At 39.3% G+C, this 16912-nt stretch overlaps 1 protein-coding gene across 1 annotated transcript in view; it reads left to right on the top strand.

Moving 5' to 3' along the window:
- Positions 1-16912, top strand: part of LOC126175677 (protein BCCIP homolog) — a 65364-nt gene that overhangs the window by 28952 nt on the left and 19500 nt on the right. Inside the window, exon 4 of the mRNA XM_049922603.1 lies at positions 11406-11593. Within this exon, the coding sequence (XP_049778560.1) occupies positions 11406-11593 (188 nt within the window). The remainder of the gene's footprint in view (positions 1-11405; positions 11594-16912) is intronic.

Genomic DNA, 16912 nt, shown 5'->3' with positions numbered 1-16912 from the left:
CTCTTTGGAACTCTGTTAGGCCTTTCATGGACGTCAACCTTGGCATCTGTATGTAAATATGAAGCGTGCACTACTGGGAAACAACCTGCAGTGAAGCCTAGTTCATACTGAATACACACAGTCCAGCGCAACATGTGCCTTACCTGCATTGTTGACAGTCAGTCACAACCATCCCATTACTACCACTGTTCACATTGTTTTGCCTATCCCCTCTATGTTACAGTGTATCAACCGAGGTTGAATGGTGAACGGGAGCTGGCTCTCAGGCAAATTGTGCGAATCAGTTAATCCCATTTGCATAATTGGATTGAAATTAATGCTCAACTAATGACACAGTTTTATGTACACTATTTGGATTTTATATGCAAATACAGTCATCCTTGTTCAGATCTTACGTGCAGAAACAGTCACCCATAAATAACTTTGGAGTGGAACGAGACTGATGGATCAAATTTGATCCAGCGTTGTATTTGACATAGGTGTAAGGTAAGTTTTAACTGTTTGAAAACCTTTCTTCTTTTGGGTTTTCCGAGGTTGGATTAAAGAAAGACATTGAAGCAATGCAGATGCGGGTGGCCAGATTTGTTAGCAGTAAGTTTGAACAACATGCAAGTAGTACAGAGATGCTTGGGAACTCAAATGCGAATCCCTGGAGTGAACATGATGCTCTTTTCATGGAACTCTACTGAGAAAATTTAGAGAACCGGCATTCGAAGCTAACTGAAGGACAATTCTACTGTCGCCAACATACATTTCATGTAAAGTCTGCAAAGATAAGAAAAACTGGGCTCACACAGAGGCATAGAGAGAGTCTTATTTCCTTCACTCTTGTTAGCTATTGGAACAGGAAAGGAAATGACTATTAGTGGAACAGGGTACTCTCCAGTGCACACCATATCTACATTTACATCTGCATGGATACTCTGCAAATCACATTTAAGTGCCTGGCAGAGGGTTCATTGAATCTCCTTCACAATAATTCTCTATTATTCCAATCTCGTATAGTGCACAGAAAAAAACTAATACCCATATCTTTCCATGTGAGCTCTGATTTCCCTTATTTTATTATGATGATCATTTCTCCCTATATAGGTCGTCGTCAACAAAATATTTTCGCATTCAGAGGAGAAAATTGATCATTCAAATTTCATGAGAAGATTCTGCCGCAATGAAAAAATGCCTTTGTTTTAATTATGTCCATCCCAAATCATGTATCATTTCAGTGACAATCTCTCCCCTATTTTGCAATAATACAAAATATGCTGCTCTTCTTTGAACTTTTTTGGTGTACTCTGTCAATCCTGTCTGCTATGTATCTCACAGTACGCAGCAGTATTCTAAAAGTGGACAGACAAGCATAGTGTAGGCAGTCTCTTTAGTAGATTTATTACATTTTCTAAGTGTCCTGCTAATAAAATGCAGTCTTTGGCTAGCTTTTCCCACAACATTTTCCATGTGTTCCTTCCAATTTAAGTTGTTCTTTGGGTTTGACTGATTCATTGTGTAACCAAAGTTTAACGGATTCCTTGTAGTACTCCACATGGATGACCTCACATTTTTCATTATTTAGGGTCAATTGCCAAATTTTGCACCATACAGAAATCTTTTCTAAATCATTTAACAATTTGTTTTGATCTTCAATGACTACTAGTCAATAAATGACAGTATCATTTGCAAACTACCTAAGCCGGTTGCTCAGATTGTCTCCTAAATCGTTTATATGTTGTTGTTGTGGTCTTCAGTCCTGAGACTGGTTTGATGCATTTCTCCATGCTACTCTATCCTGTGCAAGCTTCTTCATCTCCCAGTACCTACTGCAACCTACATCCTTCTGAATCTGCTTAGTGTATTCATCTCTTGGTCTCCCCCTACGATTTTTACCCTCCACGCTGCCCTCCAATGCTAAATTTATGATCCCTTGATGCCTCAGAACATGTCCTACCAGCCGATCCCTTCTTCTGGTCAAGTTGTGCCACAAACTTCTCCTCTCCCCAATCCTATTCAATACTTCCTCATTAGTTATGTGATCTACCCATCTAATCTTCAGCATTCTTCTGTAGCACCACATTTCGAAAGCTTTTATTCTCTTCTTGTCCAAACTGTTTACCGCCCATGTTTCAGCCCCATACATGGCTACACTCCATACAAATACTTTCAGAAATGACTTCCTGACACTTAAATCTATACTCAATGTTAACAAATTTCTCTTCTTCAGAAACGCTTTCCGTGGCATTGCCAGTCTACATTTTATATCCTCTCTACTTCGACCATCATCAGTTATTTTGCTCCCCAAATAGCAAAACTCCTTTACTACTTTAAGTGTCTCATTCCCTAATCTAATTCCCTCAGCATCACCCGACTTAATTCGACTACATTCCATTATCCTCGTTTTGCTTTTGTTGATGTTCATCTTATATCCTCCTTTCAAGACACTATCCATTCCATTCAACTGCTCTTCCAAGTCCTTTGCTGTCTCTGACAGAATTACAATGTCATCGGCGAATCTCAAAGTTTTTATTTCTTCTCCATGGATTTTAATACCTACTCCGAATTTTTCTTTTGTTTCCTTTACTGCTTGCTCAATATACAGATTGAATAACATCGGGGAGAGGCTACAACCCTGTCTTACTCCCTTCCCAACCACTGCTTCCCTTTCATGTCCCTCGACTCTTATAACTGCCATCTGGTTTCTGTACAAATTGTAAATAGCCTTTCACTCCCTGTATTTTACCCCTGCCACCTTTAGAATTTGAAAGAGAGTATTCCAGTCAACATTGTCGAAAGCTTTCTCTAAGTCTACAAATGCTAGAAACGTAGGTTTGCCTTTCCTTAATCTTTCTTCTAAGATAAGTCGTAAGGTCAGTATTGCCTCACGTGTTCCAGTATTTCTACGGAATCCAAACTGATCTTCCCCGAGGTCGGCTTCTACTAGGTTTTCCATTCGTCTGTAAAGAATACGTGTTAGTATTTTGCAGCTGTGGCTTATTAAACTGATTGTTCGGTAATTTTCACATCTGTCAACACCTGCTTTCTTTGGGATTGGAATTATTATATTCTTCTTGAAGTCTGAGGGTATTTCGCCTGTTTCATACATCTTGCTCACCAGATGGTAGAGTTTTGTCAGGACTGGCTCTCCCAAGGCCGTCAGTAGTTCCAATGGAATGTTGTCTACTCCGGGGGCCTTGTTTCGGCTCAGGTCTTTCAGTGCTCTGTCAAACTCTTCACGCAGTATCATATCTCCCATTTCATCTTCATCTACATCCTGTTCCATTTCCATAATATTGTGCTCAAGTACATCGCCCTTGTATAGACCCTCTATATACTCCTTCCACCTTTCTGCTTTCCCTTTTTTGCTTAGAACTGGGTTTCCATCTAAGCTCTTGATATTCATACAAGTGGTTCTCTTATCTCCAAAGGTCTCTTTAATTTTCCTGTAGGCAGTATCTATCTTACCCCTAGTGAGATAAGCCTCTACATCCTTACATTTGTCCTCTAGCCATCCCTGCTTAGCCATTTTGCACTTCCTGTCGATCTCATTTTTGAGACGTTTGTATTCCTTTTTGCCTGCTTCATTTACTGCATTTTTATATTTTCTCCTTTCATCAATTAAATTCAATATTTCTTCTGTTACCCAAGGATTTCTACTAGCCCTCGTCTTTTTACCTACTTGATCCTCTGCTGCCTTCACCACTTCATCCCTCAAAGCTACCCATTCTTCTTCTACTGTATTTCTTTCCCCCATTCCTGTCAATTGTTCCCTTATGCTCTCCCTGAAACTCTGTACAACCTCTTATTCTTTCAGTTTATCCAGTTCCCATCTCCTTAAATTCCCACCTTTTTGCAGTTTCTTCAGTTTTAATCTACAGGTCATAACCAATAGATTGTGGTCAGAGTCCACATCTGCCTCTGGAAATGTCTTACAATTTAAAACCTGGTTCCTAAATCTCTGTCTTACCATTATATAATCTATCTGATACCTTTTAGTATCTCCAAGGTTCTTCCATGTATACAACCTTCTATCATGATTCTTAAACCAAGTGTTAGCTATGATTAAGTTGTGCTCTGTGCAAAATTCTACCAGGCGGTTTCCCTTTTCATTTCTCTCCCCCAATCCATATTCACCTACTACGTTTCCTTCTCTCCCTTTTCCTACACTCGAATTCCAGTCACCCATGACTATTAAATTTTCGTCTCCCTGTACTACCTGAATAATTTCTTTTATTTCATCATACATTTCTTCAATTTCTTCGTCATCTGCAGAGCTAGTTGGCATATAAACTTGTACTACTGTAGTAGGTGTGGGCTTCGTATCTATCTTGGCCACAATAATGCGTTCACTATGCTGTTTGTAGTAGCTTACCCGCATTCCTATTTTCCTATTCATTATGAAACCTACTCCTGCATTACCCCTGTTTGACTTTGTGTTTATAACCCTGTAGTCACCTGACCAGAAGTCTTGTTCCTCCTGCCACCGAACTTCACTAATTCCACTGTATCAAACTTTAACCTATCCATTTCCCTTTTTAAATTTTCTAACCTACCTGCCCAATTAAGGGATCTGACATTCCACGCTCCGATCCATAGAACGCCAGTTTTCTTTCTCCTGATAACGACATCCTCTTGAGTAGTCCCCGCCCCGAGATCCGAATGGGGGACTATTTTACCTCCGGAATATTTTACCCAAGAGGACGCCATCATCATTTAATCATACAGTAAAGCTGCATGCCCTCGGGAAAAATTACGGCCGTAGTTTCCCCTTGCTTTCAGCCGTTCGCAGTACCAGCACAGCAAGGCCGTTTTGGTTGTTGTTACAAGGCCAGATCAGTCAATCATCCAGACTGTTGCCCTTGCAACTACTGAAAAGGCTGCTGCCCCTCTTCAGGAACCACACGTTTGTCTGGCCTCTCAACAGATACCCCTCCGTTGTGGTTGTACCTACGGTACGACTATCTGTATCGCTGAGGCACGCAAGCTTCCCCACCAACCATCGTTTATAATAGATAAGGAATGGCCTGTAACACTACCTCGGGGAATGCCAGAAACATATCTGTTTTACTTCGACTTTCTGTCAATTTCTATGAACTGTGACATCTCTGACAGAAAGTCATGAATCCAGTCACCTATCTGAGAGAATATTCCGTAAGCATGCAATTGCACAACAAGCTGTTTGTGTGATACAGTGTCAAAAGCCTTTTGGAAATCTAGAAATATGGAATCAATTTGAAATCTATTGTAAGCAGCAGTCATCACTTCATGCAAGTAAAGAGCTAGTTGTGTTTCACAAGAACCATGTTTTCTAAATCCGTGTTAACTGTGTGTCAATAGACTGTTCTCTTTGAGCTGATTCGAACATTATGAACATTTGTAATGTTTGAACACAATACAGAGTGATTCAAAAAGAATACCACAACTTTAGGAATTTAAAACTCTGCAACGACAAAAGGCAGAGCTAAGCACTGTCTGTTGGCGAATTAAGGGAGCTATAAAGTTTCATTTAGTTGTACATTTGTCCGCTTGAGGCGCTGTTGACTAGGCGTCAGCGTCAGTTGATGCTAAGATGGCGACCGCTCAACAGAAAACTTTTTGTGTTATTGAGTACGGCAGAAGTGAATCGACGACAGTTGTTCAGCGTGCATTTCGAACGAAGTATGGTGTTAAACCTCCTGATAGGTGGTGTATTAAACGTTGGTATAAACAATTTACAGAGAATGGGTGTTTGTGCAAAGGGAAAAGTTCTGGACGGCCGAGAACGAGTGATGAAAATGTAGCACGCATCCAGCAAGCATTTGTTCGCAGCCCAGGAAAATCGACTCGCAGAGCTAGCAGAGAGCTGAAAATTCTACAATCAACTGTATGGAGAGTCCTACGAAAAAGGTTAGTTATGAAACCTTATCGTCTGAAATTGGTTCAAGCACTGTCTGCAGCTGATAAGATTAAAAGAATCGATTTCTGTGATTTTATCCTTGCTCAAATGGAAACAGACGAATCTTTCGTTTCAAAGATTGTGTTTAGTGATGAAGCAACTTTCCACACTAACGGGAAAGTCAACCATCACAATGTCTGTATATGGGGCACTGAGAATCCGCTGGAAACAACTCAGTATCAACGTGACTCGCCTAAGGTGAACGTTTTCTGTGCCATTTCAGCCAATAAAGTTTTTGGTCCCTTTTTCTTCGAAGGTGCTACTGTAACTGGACTACAGTATCTGGAGATGTTAGAGAATTGGCTGTTCCCTCGGCTCAAACAAGAAGCACAACAATTCATATTTCAGCAGGATGGAGCGCCACCACATTGGCACTTACCTGTCCGTAACTACCTGAACGTCAACTACCCGAGGCGATGGATCGACCGCCAGGCAGCCCGTGACGGAGCACTTCATCACTGGCCTCCAAGAAGCCCTGATCTTACCCCCTGCGATTTTTTCTTATGGGGGTATGTTAAGGATATGGTGTTTTGGCCACCTCTCCCAGCCACCATTGATGATTTGAAACGAGAAATAACAGCAGCTATCCAAACTGTTACGCCTGATATGCTACAGAGAGTGTGGAACGAGTTGGAGTATCGGGTTGATATTGCTCGAGTGTCTGGAGGGGGCCATATTGAACATCTCTGAACTTGTTTTTGAGTGAAAAAAAAACCTTTTTAAATACTCTTTGTAATGATGTATAACAGAAGGTTATATTATGTTTCTTTCATTAAATACACATTTTTAAAGTTGTGGTATTCTTTTTGAATCACCCTGTATATATTCCAGGATCATGCTTCATATCGACGTTAATGATATGGGCCTGTAATTTAGTGGACTACTACCACCACCACCACCACCACCTTTCTTGAATATTGGTGTTACCTCTGCAACTTTCCAGTCTTTGGGTACAGATCTTTCATCGAGCGAACAGTGATATATGATTAAGTATGGAGCTATTGTATCAGCACACTCTGAAAGGAACCTGACTGGTATACAGTCTGGACCAGAAGACTTGCTTCTCTTAAGTAATTTAAGTTTCTTCACTACTCCGAGGATATGTACTTCTACGTTACTCATGTTGGCAGGTGTTTGTGATTTGAATTCCGGAATATTTACTTCGTCTTCTTTGGTGAAGGAATTTTGGAAGACTGTGTTTAGTAACTCTGCTTTGGCAGCACTGTCATCTATAGGATTTCCATTGCTGTTGCGCAGAGAAGGCACAGCATTGATTGTGTCTTGCTTAGCAGCAAGAATCTTCTTGGATTTTCTGCCAGGTTTTGAGACAAACTTTCATTGTGGAAACTGTTATAAGCATGCCGCATTGAAGTCCGTGCTAAATTTCGAGCTTCTGTAGAAGATCACCAATCTTGGAGATTCTGCATCTGTTTAAATTTGGCAATTTTTTTCTGTTGTTTCTGCAACATTGTTCTGACCCATTTTGTGTACCGAAGAGGATCAGATCCGTCATTTGTTAATTTATTTGGTGTAAATCTCTCGATTGCTGCTGATACTATTTCTTTGAATTCGAGCCACATCTGCTCTACACTTAAATTGTTAATTTGGAAGAAGTGGAGATTGTCTCTCAGGAAGGTGTCATTGAATTTTTATCTGCTTTTTTGAATAGGTATATTTTTCATTTATTTTTGGAGAGTTTGGGGATTACAATATTCAGTCTCACTATGACAACCCTGTGTTTACTAATCCCTGTATCCGTATGGTTGCTTGCAGATCTACATGCAAAAAACAGGTTTTTCTGTGAGGCTTTTGAAGCACGCCACTTCTAGACTTTAAACTTGTACGAAGCGCTTCACAATTGGCACAAAGGTAGATAAATGTATAAAGTCAAAACAAATTTTTTTATCCAGTAGTCTTCGTCTGTTGTCAAGTTAAGCCAAATGTAGCAATTATTATGTTAATTGAATGGGTGGAAACAGTTTAAAGTGAATCAGATAAATAAAAAATACATTCTTATAAAACTGAAAACTTTATTTCAAAAATTTTGCTTCATTCGGATTTTACCTGCAAAAAACACGTGTTTTGTGATTTTTTTGTGTGTGCCATTTCTCTGTTTCAGACTTCAGTGAATGTGTTGAAATTGTGTAAGAACATTGACAAATGTTGGTAATTAATAGTTGTCATATTGTTTTGTGAAAGCTTATCATCTCCAGGAATATTTTCTTGAAAGAAGCCTACACCAAGCAGAGTTGGTGATTTTTGTAAAAACCCAAAAATGGTTATATCAGCCCACTCTATAAAAAGTATTTTGTGAGATCTCTTTCAACCCCTTTCTATTAGAAAGACTGTCTTCTAAACCACCTAAAAAATCTAGATTTGGTTTTGCAATGGAAGCATATAGGGCCCTAAAAATAATGACAAGGTGAAGATTCCATTGGTACTCAAATTAAATCTGACATTTTTTAAAATTATTGTTTACATTGTTTAACACTCTCAAAAATCCCGATGAAAAGAAAGTGAGCTTGAGTCAGACAAACTTGAAAAAGTGAAGAAAAGGAGGAAGTCTTTTGTCGAAATTCACCATGACGTTTTCAGCCAGTTTGTTGGTGTAATAATTATGGAATAAAACTAGTTACAAGCTTCAAAATATAAATGTTGATTACCAAGGCAATATAGAGCACACTGGTAAAATCCCGTTATGTTTTAGAAGCAATCTTCAAGTTTTACACCGTTGCTACATTTGTAAATTTTGGTGAGGTTCACAGCAGTCTGCCTGACCTTTTTTTTGCCTGACCTTTTTTGGAAAAGGATTTGTGTTGATGAGAATTTTGAGTGTCTGTCTTTATTTTGTAGTGCTACTGATGTGCTAGCTATCTTTTGGTCTAAAGTATAGCATATTTTCTGTTTGCATTGTTTGCAGTTTGTGTCCAACGTAAGTGTACTGATGATACGTTGTACAGTATGTTGCTATGCTCCATGGTAGCTGAACAAATACTGATTCTTTCAAAGTGAGAAAACCTGCAATGCCATCATCATGAGGGCCATGCTCAAAGCTGTCCAACAGCAGTCCTAGGTGGGTTTCTCTACTAGAGGATCCCAAGCCTGATACGGGTTTGTTTCCACATGGTCTCCAAGCCTGAGGATACATTTCTTTAAGTGTCCCAGGCTAAAGCTAGAAGTGGTTTCTTTTAGGATCTTAAGCTCATGTTTACTCATAGCTACTTGCTTTTTTTTCTCCTCCTCCTCCTCCTCCTTCGTTACTTAATTGATTTACTATGTAATATCATAAGGAAAACTGTCAGCCAAATGCTGTCATTGATGGAGCCAGAATAACTGTAATAATGTGCTGTTGTGGAAACCAGCATTTTTCACTCCTTGATGGCCAATAAAATGAATTTGCTGGGACATGCTGGTGCATAAAGCTTACGAAATTTTCCTTCTGCTCAGTGGAAGTCTTACAGGAGTTTCCAGTCCAACTTGCCTTTTCATAAATGCATGCAGGATATTGTCCTGGATGGAGGTCCTATGTTATTATACTTCCTTCACTGTCTTTAATTGTGACCAGAGAAGAGGTTGCATCATTTCAGACTTTCGCTGTCGTGAGTTGTTTCACCAGTTAGCACAAAATGATGATTTTCTCTGGTTCCTTCTAGAGTATGCCCATGTTTAATTTACTTTTTTCAGTTTCTTATTTGCTGATGAAAGCAAATTTAATGCCAATAATGCTTTCAGTGCAGAAGAGAAATGGATCTACAGGCACATGGATCTGCCTATTAACTGACCCTTGTAAGTTTGCTCTTGCTAGTCACTTTGTTGTGCAGCTGTTTTTATAACAGGGTGACATTCCATGACTTTTACCAAAAGAAATCCTGTCTATCATCATTCAAAAGTCTCTTTTATGATAACACAAATTGAGAATATTTTTGAAAGTTTTGCATTGGGCACTGGAGCCATAATCGAAATAGTGGGTGTTGGGAAATCCTAGCAAATTTTAGTTTTACGTATTTACTCAGCTCCATGATAAATAATGAATAGTAGTTGTGACATGTCACAAAGAGGCACTGATGATGCAAAAAGTGATAAATTCCACCTTCTGATTTTGTGGAAAATGGGTGGATTGATGCTTGACTACTTCCCCCGCAGCAACCTTGCCCTGCACTCTGAATTATAAGTGAACAGTTTTCAGCAAAATCCATTAGCATAATAAACTCATCTTCCTTCAGTTAAATTTAAGGGCTTTAAGATGCAAACCCAAATGTTTGACAATGTAATGATGGCACGACACATTCCAAATTATTGTTCTTTGTCAATAAAATTCATCCACTGCCATTTGTGTTGTGTCCAGTGTTTCGATCAGTATGCATCCGTTTTTTATACACAGTATTTACCTGTGGGTCATGTTGTATGATACAGCTAGTAATTGCAGGCACTATAGCTTCTGGCCCAGAGAACTTTACACAGCAATGTAGCATGCATTCATTAAATTGTGGTCTGCAGACTGTCATATTGAGAAGTTCAGGAGGGCATCTCTAATTTTTAGACACACAAGAAGAGAGACATTTCTCCTTATTATTTGATATTTTGAGCCATTCCATTGTTTGTAAGAACTGTGGACCTGAACTTGTTAGAGACGTCTAAAAAAAATTAAAAAGTACTTTTTTTGGACTAAATCTGTGCAAGTATTAAGTTGGTGAAAGTAAAACTGCACCAGCGTTCATTGGGAACAGGTGTGAATATTCACACAAAATTTCAACAAAATCCATGACTGTCATGTGGGGCCTTTTTCCAAAAATAGACCACTTGGCATGGAATAGCCCAATATAATCATTGTTTAACTTACATAATCAGTTCATTTTTTAAGAGTATGAGAACAACTTAACACTCCTCAAGTGATGGGTATGTGCATGACTTTAAGAAGTGCAGCCAGCCACAGAACCAAATATGCAAAAGCAACTGCAACATTGCTTGCTGCTGACTGCATCTCTGTGCTGGTGAAATACAACTATATTGATTATCTGAGCAGATGAAAAGATTGAGGGTGGAAGATGCAATCTAATTTTGCTGTGTGAATGGCAATAAGTATATTATTGGAGTATGCCTTATAAAATTATGAACTGTATTTGGAGAGGAGACTTTGCTACATCTGGAGATGAGTGGTTAAGTGAAACAAGGGACAAGTAACTACCGTGCACCGCAAATCATGTTGCTACACAATTTATGGACAGTTTTATCAGTTGATTTCATTTAAGCAAGTCGCTCATTATATTGGAAAGTGAAGACAGTTCACTAAAATTTATTGGACCTGCTTAACATTGAGTTACTTGGCAGCTTTTGTGTAGGAGAAAACAACATAAGGAAAATAAAAGTTAATTCATAACAAAGACTAATAACTTAAAATTGCATTAAATACTTTCTTCCTCATTATTGAATCCTTATACAGTGCCTGAATTTTGTATTGTAATGTAATTATGATTTTTGACAGGAACGGGAGTGTGTGCAGCAGTTGCGTTCATTATTGTTGGAACTGAGCCGTGAACACGCAACTGATTCAGCTGCAACACAGATCAGTTCTCTTATTGCAGATGACACAAGGCCGATTGGATTGCTAATCAATGAGCGATTTGTCAATATTCCTGCACAGATTTCTGTCCCTCTCCTTGAGAACCTCAGGTAAATTAATTATGGTATCATTTGCTTAAACTAATGATCATGTTGATTTTAATCATCTCACTTTGCATTTATTGTGTAAGTATTATCACTTCAAGAAAACAATCATGTCCAGCAGTTTTGTTGTTGCCTTAAATTTGAATATATACTTAAAATACCTGAGTGTAATACTGGTAATGAAAGGAGCAAAAGTGACCACTCACTGTATGGTTGTGGGGTTAGGCAGTCAACAAGTATATAAACAAGACCGAAATATTGCTAAGCTTTTGGATAGCTTGCTTGAAGATAAGCCTAACAGAACACACACATACCGGGTGATCAAAAAGTCAGTATATATCTGAAAACTTACCACGGAATAATGTAGATAGAGAGGTGACACACATGCTTGGAATGACATGGGGTTTTATTAGAATGAAAAATAGTTCACAAAATGCCCGACAGATGGCGCTGGACAGCAAAACATCAGTGACTGCGCATGACAATCGTGTATAAAAGGAGCTGTAATGAGAGAGAGAATCAGATGTGCCAGCAGTCACAGCATGTTGACATTACCTGAAAAGGCAGCTTTTAGTGAAGCTGTGTTATCAGAATGGGGAATGTGCTAGTTTAGCATTACAATCCTATCGCCATAGGAAGGGGATTTGAACGGGTAAAGGTCTGTTGACAAATGTAGCTGTGGCGAGAATGATTTCGAAGTTACAAGCCACGTGTTGTTTAGACAATAGACCCCGTAGTGGCCGACCGAGCACAAAGTGTAATGCTGCTGAGACAGTTCAATAAGAAATGGAGACTGTAGCGGGTTCGTCTATGCACGGGGAAGTCAGCTCTCGTGCAGTCGCACGTCGCACCGGCATTCCATACACTACTGTTTGGTTGCCACTTAGGTGTACCCTCGGATGCTATCTGTACAAAATCCATCGGCATCATGAACTGTTACCTGGCGATTTAGTGAAGCGGAGGGCATTTGCGGTGTGGGCATTTCAAAAGACGGCGGAAGATGACGATTGGTTGAGTAACGTGTTGTGGAGCGACGAAGCTCATTTCACGCTCCAAGGGTCTGTCAACGGTCACAACTGCAGAATTTGGGCCACCGAAAATCCTAGAACTGTCGTGGAAACTCCATTGCACGACGAGCAAGTCATCCCCAGCCTGGCTGATAAACACCTGCTGGAACGTACAATGTTTATGCAGGATAGCGCTCCACCCCATATTGCTAGGTGCGTGAAAGAGTTCTTGCGCGCGTCGTTTGGTGATGATCGTGTGCTCAGCCGTCACTTTCGTCATGCTTGGCCTCCCAGGTCCCCAGACCTCAGTCCGTGCGATTATTGGCTTTGGGGTTACCTGAAGTCGCAAGTGTATCGTGATCGACTGACATCTCTAGGGATACTGAAAGACAGCATTCGACGCCAATGCCTCACCGTAACTCCGGAGATGCTTTACAGTGCTGTTCACAACATTATTCCTCGACTACAGCTATTGTTGAGGAATGATGGTGGACATGAGCATTTCTTGTAAAGAACATCATCTTTGCTTTGTCTTACTTTGTTATGCTAATTATTGCTATTCTGATCAGATGGACATTTTTTGAACTTTTGTATTTTTTTGGTTCTAATAAAACCCCATGTCATCCCAAGCATGTGTGTCAATTTGTAGCTCTCTATCTACATTATTCTGTGATTTATTCAGTTTTCAAATTTATACTGACTTTTAGATCACCCGGTACATCCACAATTACAGGGAAACCTTTATAGTCACCAAAGATCCTATAACCCTTGTATGGCTGAGTCTCATTGTGATATGCTGGTGATCTGGTCAAAGGACCGAGGTACACTGTCCTAATTGCTCCACGTCCTGAACATCTTCCCTCCTGCACCTTTCATCTGATCCTTATCAGCTCAGCCACTTCGCAGGACATAACCTCCATACCTTCGATGGATCCATGTTACATGTGTGTGTGTGTGTGTGTGTGTGTGTGTGTGTGTGTGTGTCGCTTTATTCATGTCATGTCTTTGCTTCCTGTGACAGCCGGAGTCCTGTTGTACACAGATTGATACTGACATCCTGGAAAGAAAAAAAAACAACCAAAATTGAAGTATATTGTCAAAGAATCATGAAAATAGAGCAAAATGTTTTTTTAAATACCCTGCAATAAATACCTGTCTGGTCATGTTAATAACAAAATCTTTGTTGAAATTCGGTATGTTTTAACGTCTGGTTTAGAAATGTGCCTGCAGTAGCCAACGTTTCTTCAATCATAGCTACTTCTTTTCTTGAAACAAATCTGGTCACTTTTCGCTGATGAATTCTTTGTTTATTTTTGAATCTATGAATCCAGCTGTCAAAAGCTTTTAATTCAAACTCTGTACACTGTTGTACTGCTGCTAAAGCCTACTGTTGTAAATGCAGTGTAGTCATTTGCTGATAATTCTCTCGGGTCTCAACAAAATGATCATATGTCCGGGAACTGATTACTACGCACTTATCAAATTTATTACCTCCTTGTTTTTAATTTCTTCTTTCCATTGGGATGAATATTTCTTCTTTCCTAGCCAGCTGCATCCCTTTTTTTTATTTGTAGTTTCCACGTAGGATGAGCCTTTGCGATATTGACAACGTTAATTTTGTAATCCAAAGAAAGACGGTCTACTTGTGTTGCCTCCTTTTCTTGTGATTCATATTCATCAGATGAGCCGTGGTCTTCTTACTTTCCAAAAGGGTCACCTTCAGAGTTTTCATTTTCTTGAGCAAGTTAGTCACCTGTCACAATTATTTCTTGAGCCATGTCCATAGTATGTCTGTAAATTTCTTCGCCTGTCAACATTGCTTCATGAGAAACTGTTGAAGACCCCGGTTCAATCAAATTATTTGCCGTAAGCAAGTTTTCATAATATCCACATCTTTTAACATCACCTTCAACACTTAACTAAGTTAATCTAAGTTAGATTAAATAGTGTGTAAGCCTGGCGATCGATGACCTCAGCAGTTTGGCGCCATAGCAACGTATAAAAAAAAAAAAATAAATAAATAAAAAAAAATTAAATTCCGATAATATTTCACAATACAGAATGCTCCAATCTATGCAAAAGTCAGGTTTGAACTGGCACTGTAACAGGTAAGACCCATTGCTTGATTAGTTCTGTGTGGGCTTTGACACTTCGTGTCTGTGTGCCTTTTTGGATATACAACAGGGTAAAGCTATACTCTGCTTTTCCATGAAGACACTGGTTTCCTTGAATTTACAATGAATATTTATAACCTTTTTCCAGCTAATAATATTGTCCAATTTTGTAATAACATTGTAATTACAGTAATTAATGCTTTAATTTACCTCCATTAAAAATGCATTTGAAATTATGCAACTTTCTAAAAAGAAAATATTGATGAGTGTAATTCACATTTTAAGTAGCCTGTGGCAGCCATTTCATAAACAAAATAAAATTATTTACGATTTAACTGATTATTAATTAATTATAACAACTTGACTGACAGGTATTTTGCCTGTTTGCTGGAGTGCTACTTCTGACTGTATATGAGTTGCGTATGAGCTACACTTAAAATTTCCCCTTTTCTCAGAATTTTCTGGATAGTGTGCTTTGAGACTTCTAGGAGTGGTTCTTCTAGGTGTGGTACCTGAAGAGGGGCAGCGGCCTTTTCAGTAGTTGCGGGGGCAACAGTCTGGATGATTGACTGATCTGGCCTTGTAACACTAACCAAAATGGCCTTACTGTGCTGGTACTGCGAACGGCTGAAAGCAAGGGGAAACTACAGCCGTAATTTTTCCCGAGGACATGCAGCTTTACTGTATGGATAAATGATGATGGTGTCCTCTTGGGTAAAATATTCCGGAGGTAAAATAGTCCCCCATTCGGATCTCCGGGCGGGGACTACTCAAGAGGACGTCATTATCAGGAGAAAGAAAACTGGCATTCTACGGATCAGAGTGTGGAATGTCAGATCCCTTAATCGGGCAGGTAGGTTAGAAAATTTAAAAAGGGAAATGGATAGGTTAAAGTTTGATACAGTGGAATTAGTGAAGTTCGGTGGGAGGAGGAACAAGACTTTTGGTCAGGTGAATACAGGGTTATAAATACAAAATCAAATAGGGGTAATGCAGGAGTAGGTTTAATAATGAATAAAAAAAATAGGAGTGCGGGTAAGCTACTAAAAACAGCATAGTGAACACATTATTATGGCCAAGATAGACACGAAGCCCGTGCCTACTACGGTAGTTCAAGTTTATATGCCAACTGGCTCTGCAGTTGACGAAGAAATTGATGAAATGTATGATGAGATAAAAGAAATTATTCAGGTAGTAAAGGGAGACGAAAATTTAATAGTCATGAGTGACTGGAATTCGAGAGTAGGAAAAGGGAGAGAAGGAAACATAGTGAGTGAATATGGATTGGGGGAGAGAAATGAAAGAGGAAACCGTCTGGTAGAATTTTGCACAGAGCATAACTTAATCATAGCTAACACTTGGTTCAAGAATCATAAAAGAAGGTTGTATACGTGGAAGAATCCTGGAGATACTAGAAGGTATCAGATAGATTATATAATGGTAAGACAGAGATTTAGGAACCAGATTATATAATGGTAAGACAGAGATTTAGGAACCAGGTTTTAAATTGTAAGACATTTCCAGGGCCAGGTGTGGACTCTGACCACAATCTATTGGTTATGAACTGTAGATTAAAACTGAAGAAACTGCAAAAAGGTGGGAATTTAAGGAAATGGGACCTGGATAAACTGACTAAACCAGAGGTTGTACAGAGTTTCAGGGAGAGCATAAGGAAACAATTGACAAGAATGGGGGAAAGAAATACAGTAGAAGAAGAATGGGTAGCTCTGAGGGATGAAGTAGTGAAGGCAGCAGAAGATAAAGTAGGTAAAAAGACAAGGGCTAGTAGAAATCCTTGGTTAACAGAAGAAATATTGAATTTAATTGATGAAAATGGAAAATGTAAAAACGCAGTAAATGAAGCAGGCAAAAAGGAATACAAATGTCTCAAAAATGAGATCGATAGGAAGTGCAAAATAGCTAAGCAGGGATGGCTAGAGGACAAATGTAAGGATGTAGAGGCTTATCTCACTAGGGGTAAGATTGATACTGCCAACAGGAAAATTAAAGAGACCTTTGGAGATAAGAGAACCACTTGTATGAATATCAAGAGCTCAGATGGAAACCCAGTTCTAAGCAAAGAAGGGAAAGCAGAAAGGTGGAAGGAGTATATAGAGGGTCTATACAGGGGCGATGTTCTTGAGGACAATATCATGGAAATGGAAGAGGATGTAGATGAAGATGAAATGGGAGATACGATACTG

This window comes from Schistocerca cancellata, chromosome 3 (assembly GCF_023864275.1).
Source record: "Schistocerca cancellata isolate TAMUIC-IGC-003103 chromosome 3, iqSchCanc2.1, whole genome shotgun sequence".
NCBI lineage: Eukaryota > Metazoa > Arthropoda > Insecta > Orthoptera > Acrididae > Schistocerca > Schistocerca cancellata.
The sequence above is the reverse complement of the archived record's forward strand: the minus strand, read 5'-3'. Positions and strand labels throughout refer to the sequence as shown.